The sequence below is a fragment of the Gastrolobium bilobum genome, unplaced genomic scaffold (assembly GCF_033153095.1).
Source record: "Gastrolobium bilobum isolate Gb01-03AN ecotype WA unplaced genomic scaffold, APGP_CSIRO_Gbil_v1 utg15844, whole genome shotgun sequence".
In the NCBI taxonomy this organism is placed as follows: Eukaryota; Viridiplantae; Streptophyta; class Magnoliopsida; order Fabales; family Fabaceae; genus Gastrolobium; species Gastrolobium bilobum.
In genome coordinates, this window is record NW_026896862.1 from 55,327 (window position 1) to 71,157 (window position 15,831).

The window sequence follows — 15,831 nt, forward strand, 5'->3', positions numbered from 1 at the left end:
AAAGAAAACCAAACAGTTATCATCACTCTGTAAAATATTTTAATATAATAATCCGGTGTCTCTGCCCTAGTTCATGCTTATCATGTTTTCTTTTTTTTTCTTCCTCCTTAACAGAAAGATCATTAAAAAAAATAAAATGTTCCAGGGTGTATATATAACCATTCCAAATCTACAATATTCTAAATGTGATTACAGGCAGTTCCAACAAATCACAAGCTGCCAATCTGAACTACAAAGTTGAAAGAAACATTGTCTAACTCTATTCCAAGGTCTCAAACATTAGTTGTCTCCCCTTGGATTCCTTCTTGTTTTATTGATCTCTCCTTTAACTGAATGTTCATGGAATTCACTAGTTTCTCAGTCCTGGGCTCTGGCACCATTCCCTTGGATGTCAACTCCCTGAAATAACGCATAGCATCCTTTGTTCTCCCTTTTTCATAGTGCCCATGAATCATGATCGTATATGCCCTCTGGTCTGGTCCCCATCCTTTCCTCTCCATTTCTTCCCATGTTTTTCTTAATCCATCTTGGTTATCCCAATCCATGTACAACCTTAAGACCAAGTTGTAAACATCACCATTCATGCTGCACCCATTTCTCTCCATCCTCTCCAAAACACTGGGAACTTCCTCTGGCTCCTTCAAGGACCTGAGCAAGTAATTGAAAGTAATAGCATTAGGCAAACAATTCCCATTCCTCCATTCCATATCATCTACTAGTTCATAGACCTTCTCCATTCGCCGTATCTTGCACAGGTGCTTAATCAATGAATTGTAAGTAGCCACATTGGGTTGACAACCTCGCTCATTCATGTCCCCGAAAACCTCCAACGCCTCAGGAATCCTCTTCTTGAAACAAAGAGCATCAATGATGCAATTGCATATCACAACATCAGGTTTACAACCCTTATCCCACATGCCACGGAACAACCTTAATGCAGTGCCTAATTTCCCTTTCTTGGTCAATGCCTTGATGAAAGTTGCATAGGTAAAAAGATCTGGCTTGCATTCAGATGCCACTATGTCTTTCCACAACCTCTTTGCCTCATGCACGTTCCCCAAAACACACCAACCATTGAGAATCACATTCCATGTCTTTATATCAGGACGAAACTCACTCACCTTACTCTGAAACAAAGCTTCTGCATCTTCCACATGCTTGTATCTACACAGCCACATCAAGAGGGTGCGAAAAGCTTCAGCATCAAGCTCCAACTCAAACTCTTTCCTCTTGTAGAACATGTCAATTGCTTCCTCCACTTTATGTGCAGCCACATACCTACGAAGCAAAGTCCCGAATATCACTTCGTCAATGAGTGCCTTTCTCTCTGACATTTCGTCGAGCACTTGGTGTAACTCCTCAAAGCGCTTCATCTTCCCCAGAATATCGAGAATCTCGTTGCAAACGTGAGAATTGGGTGCATAACCATTTGATTTAGAGGCCCAGTTGAAGAACACGAATGCGGGTCTCCAATCAGAACGGTGTCTTCGTAGCACGTCGAGAACAAGATCATCGTTCAGCTCGAACCCGCAGAGGTCAAGAGCTCGCTCCACTTGCTCGGTGGGCTTGTCCCTTCGGAACTTTAGCAGGTTCTGCACGAAAATAGCCGGTGGCTCTGAGCGTGAATGCAAGAACCTAGTTGTTACGATGATTCCGAGGAAACCAAGGTGGGACCCTGGGGTTGAGGTTTCAGAAATTCGGTGAATGTTGAACAAGGTTTCAAATATCCGTTGGCTGTTTTCCCGGGAAAGTGTCCTCATCGCTCGAATGTTGTACGCCATGTGTTGTTTTGATAGGTTGAACGAACGATTTATAGATGGATACGGACCTGTTCATTGGAAAACCTTTCTTATTTATGGAAAAAATGTGTATTGTGTTATTTTAAGTGAGAGAAAGAGATAGATAAAGAAGGAAAAAGTAGACAAAAATATATAAAGGTGTGGGTCCCACCTCTTCGTGAGAGTAAAAGAATATAAGTTGTGTCATTTAAAAGGATAAACATTTTTCTCCTTATTTATACCATAGAATGTGAAAGTCTGAACCTATAATATACAGCCACTTCCATATATATATACAGAGAGTATCCTCTGTCTTATATGTTGTTCAAAATAATAATATTAGAAGAGTGTTATATTTACAATCTATTTTTATTTATTATTTTTTATAATCATATTTTAATTGTTGATTTTTGTCAATTAATAATTATTGTTTATTGTGAAATAATAATTAATGAATGAATTTGATTAACAAAAATAATAACTGTTGAATGACGGAAATCAACGATTAAAATACTATTGTAAGAGGTTGTAAATGAAAATAGGTTATAAGTATAATCATTTTTATAATATTATGTAAGAAAATTATATTTATACAAGGGTGAATCAATACTAATAAGGGAAGAGAGAAAAAAATATTAGAATAAGAAGTTATAAAATTATCACCATTAATTTATTCATTAATAATTAGTTAAGATCATCGTGTAACATGATTATGTTAAATAATATATGAAAGGCTGTGTATTCATATACAAAGATTCCTATAACTAACACAAATGTTACAATCGAAAAGATAACTACCCAATTACTATATAAGACAAGCCACTCAATTAACTATTAAACATGATTACATGACTAAGAGTACGGTCATTATTTACATGAGTGAGGTTCTCCTCTTTGTCTAATTTTGCATTAATATCTTTTGTACATGTTTCTGAGTTTAACAACTCATTACCGAGTTGTATTACCCCTCGCAAATTGGGGCATGAATATACCCAATAGACCAAGCTTAGAAATATTCAAAACGAAGGCTATAGTAGATAGGCGCTTCATAAAGACGCCAGCAAGTTGATCAAATGAAGAAACCGACAGAAGACGGATGAGACTTTATTGGATTTTCTCGTGTCGTGTGTGAGGTGGCTTTCTATTTCAATGTGTATGAAGTGTTCATGAAACATTGGATTGTGAGTGAGGTAGATGGCATATCGATTGTCACAAAAGATGGAAGAAGGCTTGTCACGTGAGACTAGCAAGTTTTGAAGGAGAAATCGGAGCTATTGTACCTCACATGTTAAGGAAGCTAAAGCCTGATATTCTAGCTTCACAAGATGACTGAGAAATAGTCCTTTGTTTCCTGGAATGCCATGAAACTAAGCTAGAACCAAGGAACATGCGTTAACCGTTTGTTGAACGTCTTGTATTCTGGCAACATGCCTAATCAGAATATGTTGGGTTTGCTCTTTTACTAAAGCCCAAATGGGTTATTAGTATGAGAAGAGCCCAAGGAACCTAGAGAGCACAATGAGCTAAGGTTTCTTGGAACCCATATAAATAGTACCTCTTAAGTCATCAGCCTAATAGGTCTTTTTTGTGAGAAAGAGGCAAGCTCAGAATCTAATCAGTGCCCACACACTTCCCCTTCCTCCTCGAGAGATAGTTTGGAAGATCTGCCACAGTCCAGCTTCAAGGAGGTTGTTCGTGCTGCGGCGCTAAGGTGAGCTGTTCATGAAGAGGAATCCTACAAGGGAAGATTCTACACGAGACCTGCGCACCGAGAGGTAATTGTGAAACAAGGATGATTCGGTAAGCATACCAATGTACTAGGTCCTAAACCGCTTCCGCATAAATCTAAGATTTCCAACAGAATCTACGAAGCCACATAAGGATAATGTGTTCATGGCAGGGGAAAAAAGTCATTTGGTAAAGGGTCTCCATAGTCCTTTTTCACTTTGGTGGATGGATCCACAGGTGTTAGTGAAGGTTTGGTTGTAAGTATACCACTGTCAACAAGGAGTTCCATGGTATATTTTCTCTGGTTGAGAACGATTCCTGTCTTGGATCGTGAAACCTCAAGGCCAAGAAAGAACTTGAGATGTCTTAGATCATTTATCATAAATTGCTGATCTAGAAAGTATTACAAAGGAGGATGAAGCATTACAAATGAACACGGAGTGATCAATAGAAGAGTGAATGTAACCAAGGATGGTGAGAGCGTGGGAGAGTTTAGCATAGCATATCATTGGCGACTTGCTTGGCGTAATCCATAGAGACTTTTGTAATTTGCAAATTTTCCCTGGTGCAATGTTTTGGAGGCCTTCTAGAGGATCCATAGGCACTTCTTCATGGAGATCAACATGAAGAAATGTGTTATTGACGTCAAATTGTTTAAGGTACCAGTTCCTAACTGCGACAACTGACAAGAGCACCCGTATGATGATTAGCTTGGCGGCAGGGGATAATGTTTCCAACAAGTCTGCTCCCTCCAACTGTGTATAACCTTTAGCAACCAAACAAACTTTACATCTCTCAATAGAACCATATGATTAATGCTTGATTTCATAGACCCACTTGGATCCAATTAAATTCTTTTATGGTGGTAAATCCACAAGGGTCCATGTATTGTTTAGTTCAAGAGCAGATATCTCATCTTGCATCACTTTTTGCTAGCAAGGATGTTTGGAAGCTTGAGCAAATGATTGGGGTTTTGTTTCAGAGCCTATACTAAGGAAGGAGTGGGAATAATCAAGAGAATAAGCATTGTATGATTAAAAAAATATGTAATGAATTGAAAAACAAGCGTTAGATGATTTACCTATGATGGATTTGTCAGTTGTGGTAGCAACCAGATTGCAATGAAAATCATCCAAATATGAAGATTGTTTTCTAGTCATAGTAGAACATATGAGTTGAGGTTGAGGTTGAGGTGATATAATTGGATTGGTGTTATGGGCACTATCCATATTTTATGGTGAGACAAAAATTGTGGGAGTGATATGGGATATGGTTGGTGCAATAGTGACAATATGACGGAAATGATCATTATTAAATATAGATAATGGAATGGAATGCAAGGTGACCTTGAGTTAGTTATATACAGGGAATGTAGCATGGTAGAGTCATCCAGAATCTGAGAATATTGTTAGAATTGGAACCTTGGGAGAGAGTGAGGCCTCTTCAATTGTCTCACAACTATCCTTACTTTTCTGCATTGTTATTTTCCTTTCCAAGATCTGTGTATTTTTCCTTATTTCTTAATTGTCTCTGCTTAATTGTCACCGGATTGTAATCGTTCCTTGATGAATATACGAAAATCTGATTATTCAGGCCAATATTTCCTTGTTAATTGTGGTGAAATATGTATTTGACTTATTGGTCCATATCAAATTGGTATAAAAATGGAGAATGAAGAAAATGGGCCAATTTGTTGCCAGGCCTAAATATCAAAATTCCAAAAACCCAAACTCTCAGACTTTCTACCTTTATTTTTAAGGGAAATTATGGAAATTTGTTGTTTCTGGGAAGGCACACAAGAGAGATGGAGAAGAGTGTTAGGTCAAAAGTAGGGCTAGCTCAGTACATAGTTCCGGCCCAAATTATCTCAGCCCATCTTAAAGTAAATGGTAACCTTGCTTTATATGGAAATTGGGCTTGTAAGCCCATGCATATATCTGGACCAAGCATTGAAAAAAGGGTTAAAGGGCGACACAAAAACATCTCCAAGGAGGACGACATTGTTCATCACCAGCATATGTCTGCCGTTGGGAGCTTCAATGACAACAGAAGCAAGAGTGGACGTGAGTTTGGAAAAATGGTGGGTCGATACTCATTTTAGTCCCTAGCAAATAAAAAGACCTATCGTGATTCCTAAACAACTCAAAATAGACCCATTTAATTGAAATTGTGATCCCTGACAAATTCAAAAAAGACTCATATTAGTCTTAAAAGGACTAAATGTCCGTTTTGAATTTCTTAAGGACTACGATAGATCTTTTTATTTACTAGGGACTAAAGCGGACATCGTGAATTTGCTGAGGACCAAAAATGATATTTATTCTTGGATTTAATAATTACATGTAGCCACATGACTAAAAGTATATTTATCATTTACATGAGTTAAGTTCTCCTCTTTGGCTGTCTTTGCATGAATATCTTTCGTACGTGTTTATGAGTTTAACAATTCATTTCTAAGTTGTATTACTGTTTGTTACAGTGTGTTAGAATCCTAATGTTGATCATGGCCTAATTAGATAATAAATATGATGTATAGTAGATAATTAAAATGTAATTTGATACAATAAAATTATTCTTGATGAATTAAATACAAGAAGAAAACATGTTATTTTAATGTTGGGTAATAGTTTTCTCATGTAGTAGGAGATACTAATTATCTCTTACTGACTCATTTGTATAAGTGAGATTCACTTTCAAGGGAAGAAAAAAAAATAAAGTGAGACCCATATTGAATTTGTGTGTGTAGGAGATAAGTTTTTTCTTAAGAATAATAAATTCCTTTAACGTTAAGATGATCCATTTCATTTTTTGTTATCTTTGGCAACAAGAAGAAAAAAAGAAAAGAAAAGGAGAGAGGGCTGCTGGAAGGTTGAGGAAGGAAGAATGGGTGCTTTGTGATTTGTTATTTAAGTGCTTACACATATGTTGTAAAAACATGTTGTTATCAAAAAAAAAAAAAAAACATGTAACGAATGATTAATTAGTATATATTTATTTGATTAATAAAAGGTAGAATCGTGTGAATGTATAATAACGGAGGACACACAATTTATAACAAAATGATTTCGTACATTGAATGTGACTAACTAAAAGACAAATTACAATAATTACATGACAATAATCTAGTTCCTAATTGTTTCAAAAATAGAAAATATGCTATAGCCACGCGCCCACACCTATACGATCGTTCTCTCGATAATCTAGCAGTTATGTCTAAGTGGGTGATATATAAGCCAAGTTAAATATCATTATCGTCTTAATTTCGGAGGTTCATTGTCACATCGACCGTTAAAATAGGATTATAAAACAAAGAAAAATAATTGTTGTTCATGTAAAATTAATGAATGGATTTCTCATCAAGTCTATTTCCGTTAATTAAATTCGGGTTACTTATGGCTCTTGCTGCTAAATTGAGCAACATATCTGTTTCAATGATTTATACTTGATTACGTAGCTTGCGACTTTCCGTTAATCTCCAAAATTAATTAGTTAATTAAAACTAAACAAAGTTGGTTGTTTATTTCTCCTAGCGTTTGCAATTTATATCAGTCTTGTTAAATTCAACTCTATTGGCTTACTGGGTCACTGGTTGGACCTGTGGATCACTGATCTCGAGCTGGTTGACACGGATATATATAAATTTATATATAACAATATGGAGAGAGATCATTTGACTCCCGAATAAGACTTATAACACTTACTCCTCATCTCAGCTCTTGATTTCCGTCCCTCCAACGGTTATAGTTTAGGAAGTCATATTAATTAATTAATTATTAATTACATTACAAATGACAATCGTTGATTTCCGTCCATCAACGATTAAGATGAGAAGTAAAACTTAAAAGTCTTACTCTGGAGTCAAAAGAACCCTCCCCTAAAAATATATATATAAATATGAACATATAAATTTAATTATATTCTCCATATCTAAAATGAGTTAAACAAGATTCATTAAATAAACTCATAAATTATCCAATCACACTTTTTAAAGGAAGTTGTTATCGAATGAACAGCTTAACTTTCTATTCATGTATTGGTCATTTAAATACACCTATATCAGCAACAAACTATAATACAGATACGCATGAATCTATTCCTAAGATAAAGGAAGGTTTGCAACTAAATTACAAACATAGAACAAACCAAGTAACAGACTAACAAGTGAATCCTATCGTAATACTCCCCTCAAGTTAGAGCATGTAGGGAGGAGATGCCCAACTTGGACAATAAAAACTCAAATTGTTTTCTGCCAAGAGCTTTTGTCAATATATCAGCAGGTTGAGAAGAGGTTGAAATATGCTCGGTTGAAATGGTTTTCGTCATGACATGTTCGCGAACAAAATGACAATCAAGTTCAATATGTTTCGTATGCTCATGAAAAACCGGATTGGAGGCAATATGAAGTGCGGACTTACTATCACAGTATAACGCCATAGGCATTGAGTGATCAACACCAAGATCCTTTAGAAAACCTTTGAGCCATAAAAGTTCAGAAGTAGCTGCAGCCATAGAACGATACTCAGCTTCTGCAGATGAACGAAAGATGGTATGTTGTTTCTTCGATTTCCATGATATGAGTCTCCTAGTGTAACAAAGTAGCAAGTGATAGAACGACGTGTAATGGGACAACTTGCCCAATCAGAATCACAGTAAGCTCGAAGAAGAAGATCACAGTTTGAGCGAAGAAGAAGACCTTGGCCTGGATTCCCTTTTATATAACGCAACACACGCAAAGCGTAAGAACACACACCGTTAATTAAGGAAATTAATTAATTAAATATGAGAATTAGGAAATAATTCCATAATTGACCTTAATAATTATTATGAAGCTTTAATAATTATAGTAAGTGAGTAATAATGTTGAAAGTCATTTTTTTGACGAAAAACGCAGATACCGGTTCTGCTAGTCGGTATAAATGCGTACCGATAAAGTATCCCGAAAAATTATAAGGAGTGCATTAATATTCCTAGAATAATATGTAGGACTGTGATTTCAAGTTTCAAGTTAAAATAATGAGAAATGATGCCAAAAAATGATACTGGCTATGAAAAGCGCGTACCAGAAAGGTGCTCCGAAAAATATAATAAAAATATGATAATTCTTGTAAAATTGAGTAGGTTAAGAATCCTGAGTTTGGGATTAAAATTCTAAGCATAGCATTAACGTTAATACTATGTGTTTAAGTGATAAACCGCCTTTATATAGTGCTTGGCACTAAACCCTAGGCCATGTTACGTGAAGTTTGCTGGTCATTGGCTTCTCCCACCTTGTCATTTTCGTTTTCTTCATTGAAGTCTCCAAAGACATCACCTTTCTTCATGATTTCTTCATCTAAACACATTGGTTGAGTGTGGTTGAGTCTTGGGGTGAGTGTTAAGCCTTGCTTTCTGAGTTTGGTGATTGTTTGAGTGAAGTGTGGTGGGGCTGAGTTCTTGAATGGAGGAGTGGGAGTCTTTTCTTGGTTGGTTGAAGCTCCAAGTAGCTTCCTTGGTGAAGAAAGAACTCACCTTTGTTGCTCCATTTTCGTTCTCCCCAAAGTCGGTACCTTGGAGCTGACTTGAGCACCATTGTTGGGCTGTTTCAAGCTTGGGTAAGCTTCATCTCCTTTGATCATGAGTCTAAGTGGTTAAAAATGGAACCTTGATGCATGTAATGAGCTAAAGATGATAACCTAATGTTGGGTAATGCTTAAGACACTTAGAAATGCATGTTTAAGCTTCTGTAATCGGTAAAGGTTGGACCTTTGGTTTGGATTTTCGCGAAATGCAGAATCTGGGTTCTGTCACGAAATATCCGAATATTTCGTTGTGAATATCCGGATATGGGTATCCGGATATGGATATCCGGATATTAGAAGAGAGATATCCAGATATGGATATCTGGATATTCCCCCGACGAATATCCGGATATTCTAGGATTTCGAAGAACAGTAGCTGCACTATTCATACAGTAAGCTATTGGGGGTTTGTGGACCCTAGATTGAAGAAGTTGAACTTCTGTTTTAATTGAACTAAGTCAGAATCAAGTGGTTAAGGGCTTATGGCTTTGTGTGAAGCGTTAAGACATAAATCATAAGAGGAAAACGTAGTCTTTATGTTTATGCTTATGAGCTATGAATGGTGATATGCTTGCTGGTCCTAATCAGATTGTGATCTGCTGTGTGTTGGACTTGAGTTGTGTGGACTCTTGGCATTGGATAGTGAGCTTGCAAGGTAAGCTTTCGTGTCCTTGGTTTAGTCATGTTGTGGTTCAACCATGTCCCGTGGGGGTATGGTTATATGCATGCTGTGTTACATGCTTTTGATGTTTTAGAAATGCTATTGAGCTGTTATATGCTAGTGCCTTTATGATATGCATGTGGTGTTCCACCTATACATACAATATGTAGTACATACAATATGGTGAGGCTGTGGGTGAGGTGCAAGCGGTGTTTCTTGTACTATCTGTAGGTAATAGACGTATTCCTACATTTCTCTGGCCAGTAGAATAGTTTAAACACACATGGTATGAATATCTGTTGCACTGCATAGTTTTGAGAACTTATATTGAATTACTGTTTTTAGAACTTATATTGCACATGTAAGTGCGCTTGGGGTGGAAGATCTTTGAGGACCCCTTGTCTTACTGAGATTTCTGGTTTAGAGATCTCATCCCAAGTTTGGGGAATGCTTATTTCAGGTTTAGGTAATGCGGGGGTTGAGACCTCTAGTGGCAGGAGGCCAGAGCTTAGCTGATAGATGTTACATGTTTATGCTGCTTTGCTGATATGCTGTTATGATTGGATGTTGGATCCTGTTTACTGTCTTATGCTTTTAGCTTCAGTTTATGGATTTATATATTGAGACTTTGTTGGTTATGTTGTTGATTTGGTGAGCATGGGGATTGTCCATGCCACGTAGACTTGTTTATTGTCTTGTTCAATTTGGCGTTGTATTAATGTATAAGGATATTGTCCGAACTATGTGTAGTAGATCCGTGACATAGATACTCACTTTATCTATATTATGAGGTATTCCAGTTAGATGTCTTTTTGCAATTTACATACAGGCGATATTTTATGAAATTGATTAAGTAATCAACTTGGCTAAGTATAATGACATCATAATTGAAAAGAAAAAGATATTCCGCATTTTTAATTAAACGCAGCTTAATACGAGGATATGTTAACAAACCGGGTATACACGGGGTGTTACACAGAGCGGCATCATAATGTTCTTGCAAAAGATGCTGAAGGAACTGAGAAAGAGTATGAACTGCATAACTTAGTTCAGGTCTAGTAATAGTGAGATAAACGAGACGACCAATAATACGTCGATAGCGTGTAGGGTCTTCAAAGGCTAGACCATTGGCCAGAGCCAATTGATGATTCTGATCCATAGGGAAAGCAGCGGGCTTGCAGCCAAGTAAACCGCATTCATTTAGAATATCTATCGCAAATTTACGTTGGCTAAGGAATAAACCGGAGGAACTGTGAGCAAATTCGATACCAATGAAGTATTTGAGTTTGCCAAGATCTTTAATTTTGAACCATATTTGGAGATGCAGCTTAACTTCATCACAAACAGAACTATTATTGCCAGATAAAATTATATCGTCAACATAGATTAAGATCGCAACGAAATCTTTATTGTGACGAAAAGTGAACAACGTGTAATCAGCCTTTGATTGCTGAAAACCGAAACTAAGAAGAGAAGCACGAAGCTTAGCAAACCAGTTGCGTGGTGACTGTTTGAGACCGTAGAGAGACCTTTGCAGCTTGCATGCCATTCCTGGAAAGCCTTTAGAAAAACCAGGTGGAAAATGCATATACTCTTCTTCCTCGAGATCTCCATGGAGGAATGCGTTTTGAACATCAAGTTGATAAATATGCCATCCTTTGGCAACAACAACGGAAAGGAAGATACGTACGCTGACCATCTTAGCAACCGGAGCGAAAGTTTCATTGTTATCTTCGCCTCCGATTGGATTGTTGCCAGCGATGACCAATCTTGCTTTATATCGCTCTATAGAGCCATCAGAATTAAATTTGATGCGAAAAACCCATTTGCAAGGGATAACCTTTTTGCCTTGTGGGAGAGAAGTGACAACCCAGGTGTGATTATCTTTCAGCGCTTGAATTTCAAGTTGCATAGCATGTTTCCAATTTGTATTCTTCATAGCTTCTTTGAATGAACGTGGTTTTGAAGAATTACTAACGGCAGCCAAAAAATGTTGATGCTGGGAAGAGAATATAGAATTAGTAACAAACTTTTGTATAGGATAGGAAATACCTGAGGAGACGTTGGAGAGAGTGTTGGTAGAAGGGGGTGTAGTAGTGTTATGACATTGATAATCTTGAAGGTAGGCTGGTGGTCGATGATTCCTTCTAGTCCGAAGAAAAGGTGCAGACGTTGGGGGTGCTGGGACTGTAGCAGCAGTTTCAGATGAAGAAACAGGTGGAGAAATGGCAGCCAAAGGACTCCCCCTGTCTGTGGGCACCGTGTCAGGTTGAGGAGCATCATCAGAAGAAGCAACGAGCAGTGGTGTGTCATGCGTATATGGGTCATACAGAAGTGCAGGTGGAGAGATAGTTGGTGTGATGACCGGTGAAGGATCATGAGCAGCGGAAGCAAATGGAAGACGGTCTTCAAAAAATTGTACATCACGAGAAATAAATGTTTCCTTTGTATCCAAATCGAAGACTCTCCAACCTTTTTTGTTCGAAGGATAGCCAATAAAAACGCACTTACGAGAATGGGCAACAAATTTATCAGATGGTTTGGGCAAAACCGTAGTATAGCAAAGACAACCAAGTAACCAAATATGATCATAGGTTGGTGGTACATTGTGCAGAACTTCAAAAGGACACTTTCCTTTGAGTAAGGTAGTGGGAATCCTATTAATCAGATGGGCAGCAGCGAGGATACATTCTCCCCAAAAAGAAAGAGGAAGAAGGTGGCCATCAAAGCGTAGAGCACGTGCCACATTGAGAATATGACGATGGCATCGTTCAACCCGACCATTTTGTTGGGGCGTGTATGGGCATGAAAATTAATGAAGAATACCACGGTTTGCGAAAATGGAACGCAAAGGAAAAGAGATAAATTCAGTGCCATTATCAGATTGAACATTCTTAACCGTGAAGTTGTATTGTGTTTGCACCATTTTAATAAAATTAATTAGCGTAGAACAAGCTTCATGTTTGTCGCGTAGGAGATAGATCCATACAAAATGGCTACAGTCATCCACAATTGTAAGAAAATAACGTGCACCTAAAGATGAAACAGTGCGATATGGTCCCCATAAATCACAATGAATTAAATCAAAAGGTTGAACACTATGCTTTTTATTGATAGGAAACGGAGTACGAGTTTGTTTGGCTCTACAACAAACATCACATGGAGCCATTTTATTTGAACCAGAAACAAAAGGAAGCAAATATAGATAATGCTGTGAAGGATGTCCCAAGCGTCGATGCCACAGAGTAGATGAAGTTCCACCAGAGACCTTATTTGCAGATACCGCTTGATGAAACACATACACCCCTTCATGTTCAACACCCTTGCCAATCGTCCTCCTCGTCTGTAGGTCCTGTAGAAAACAAGTGGAATCAGTGAATAAAGCAATGCAATTGCTGCAATGTATTAACTGAGAGATAGAAATTAAATTGCATGTAAGGGATGGCACATAAAGAACATTGGTAAGAAGCAATGTAGATGTGAGTTGCACATCCCCACATCGGACCGCAGTGGTACGGGTTCCATTGGGTAAACCGACTGAGCACGGAGGAATAACTCGGATATTAGTGAGGAAGAAGAGTGTGCCAGTCATATGTTGTGAAGCTCCGCTGTCCAGAAGCCAAGGATGTGGGATGGAAACTATACCCGATAATTTGTCAGATGTTACTTTAGATGAGACAACAAGAGACATTAATTGTTGAACCATATCAGGAGTAAGATCAGTAGCAGACAATAGTTTTGGGACACCAGTAGTGGGAGGTAATGCATCCGAGTAAGTGGCATGAGCAGAAGCATGGGTAGGACGTCCTGGGTTGGAGCGGTCGCGACCACGTCCCCTTCCAACAGACATGCGATCAGGGTAACCATGAAGTTTGTAACACTGGGAAACGTCATGATTGGGACGTCCACAGTGGGAACATATGATGCGAGGCTTGGAAGGATCCAATGGTGCAGTGTGGAGAGCACAGTCGAGAGCATCAGATGGAATTTCAGCAGTCCGAACCATAACCTTATGTGATTCTTCTTGAATTACCATAGCAAAAACACGGTTGATGGTGGGGAGAGGATTGCTGTTGAGAATTTGAGTAATGAGAGTACCATATGTATGATGATCGAGTCCGATAAGGAATTGATAGACTCGATCATGTTCGAGTTCAGTAGAGACAGATTTTGTAAAGGCACACGTATCACCAGATGCACATGTAGTAAGCTTGCGGCTAGATTTCAGTTCATCTCAAATTGAGCGAAGTTTAGTGTAGTAATCAGTAACAGGGACACCATTTTGCTTCATAGTGGCGAGAGAAGATTTAAGAAAAAAATACGAGGAATATTTGCAACGGCAAAACGTTCCTTTAGATCGTCCCATAGACTCTTCGCAGTGTCGAAACATTTGATGAATGGCTGCATCTGAGGATCTATGGTATTGTGAATCCAGCTATTAATCATGGAGTTGCACAGGGACAAGCATGAGCTTCATCAGAGGAATCATCAGAGGGTTGCTTAACGCTGTTATCAACAAAGCCAAGCTTATTTTTGGCTTTCAAGGCGTTGCTCATGAGTTTGGACCAGTTTTCATAATTGGATTGGCCACGTAGAAGGACAGTAGTGAGAATAACCCCAGGGTGATCAAAGGGATGAAGGTAAAATGGGGATTTTGGGTCGGTGATTTTAAGGGTGGGAGTGGAGGCAACCATAGTGGGGAAAAAAAACTAACTTTAGAATCGTCTAGCTCTTGATACCATAAAGGAAGTTGTTATCGAATGAACAACTTAACTTTCTATTCATGTATTGGTCATTTAAATACACCTATATCAGCAACAAACTATAATACAGATACACATGAATCTATTCTTAAGATAAAGGAAGGTTTGCAACTAAATTACAAACATAGAACAAACCAAGTAACAAACTAACAAACCAAGTAACAGACTAACAAGTGAATCCTATCGTAATACTTTTACAAATTCATAAAACACAAATAAATGAAAATGCACGCTATTACTATGTTTAATTTAAATTGCAACTTGGAATCTCCATAAATATAACTTTCAATAACATTCAAAGGGAAAAAAGTATCTAATGTTACTTTAGATAACTTTATCTAATGTTCATCGAAACGACGTCGTTTTGAGATCGAAAAATTAAAAAACTAGAATGATAAAGACTATTATAACCCTTAAATAAATTAAAATTACAAAAACATCATGATTTCTGCTCCAAAACGACGTCGTTTCGATGAACATTAGATAAAGTTATCTACAATAACTTTAGAAAAAACAAACCCACATACAAAAGGTCAGATATTGTGAACTCATATTTTTCAAATTCATTTATATTGAAATGACATATGTCACATTCTCTTAATTTATTGTTTCATAAATTGCTTCAATATTGGAAGCTGAAATTTGATTTCATTGTAAAAGAGTATATATATATATATAAATTTTTTTTCTTCCCCATAAAATTACAAAAATTACTTGCAAACAAAATTACAAATTTTTTTAAAATAAGTTCTACATTTTTCTAACAAGATGAAACAATTTTGGCTTTTTGATTTTTGATATATTTATATATTTATTTATAAAAATGCATGACCTGACCAAGTCACTGGTTTTGACCGAATTTGATAGGGTCTGATGCATGGTCAGTCCGATACTTGACTTGAACCGGTCCGATGCATGGCCAGTCCGATACTTGACTTGAACCGGTCCGATTACCGATTCGTCGGGTTCTGGGTCGAGCCGAATTTCACAACTTAATTTATATAATGGGTTTAGTGTTTGTTATTTTAAAGAATATAAAATCATGACTTTTTAAGTGAAAGGAAAAGATGCAAAGTGAAAATTATAAGAAGAGAAAGTGAATGATTTTTTTAATTTAAATTTTAAATAAAAATATTGATTTTAATTAAAATAATCATTCTTTAAAAGAATAAATATTTTTTCTTTATATAATTATATTCATTCTTGAAAAAGTCACAATGTTAGTTTACGGTGTCGTGTGCTATGCTTCATATTAAAACAAGTATACATGATAGGATACCAAAAAAAAAAACAAGTATATAAGCGGCATTTAATTTGCGTATAATAAAAAATATATGAAATTA

At 37.1% G+C, this 15,831-nt stretch overlaps 1 protein-coding gene across 1 annotated transcript; it reads right to left on the bottom strand.

Annotated features, from left to right (window-relative positions):
• Positions 1-236: 236 nt before the first annotated feature.
• On the bottom strand, positions 237-1,781 carry LOC133302448 (putative pentatricopeptide repeat-containing protein At3g15200). The gene has a single exon (XM_061502221.1). It carries the CDS (start codon positions 1,779-1,781, stop codon positions 273-275), a length of 1,509 nt encoding a protein of 502 aa, XP_061358205.1. The 3' UTR covers positions 237-272.
• Between the last annotated feature and the right edge of the window lie 14,050 nt (positions 1,782-15,831).

Bases quoted from the DNA above. Each gene is read 5' to 3' on its own strand.
- LOC133302448 (XM_061502221.1), bottom strand. From the start codon at position 1,781: ATGGCGTACAACATTCGAGCGATGAGGACACTTTCCCGGGAAAACAGC.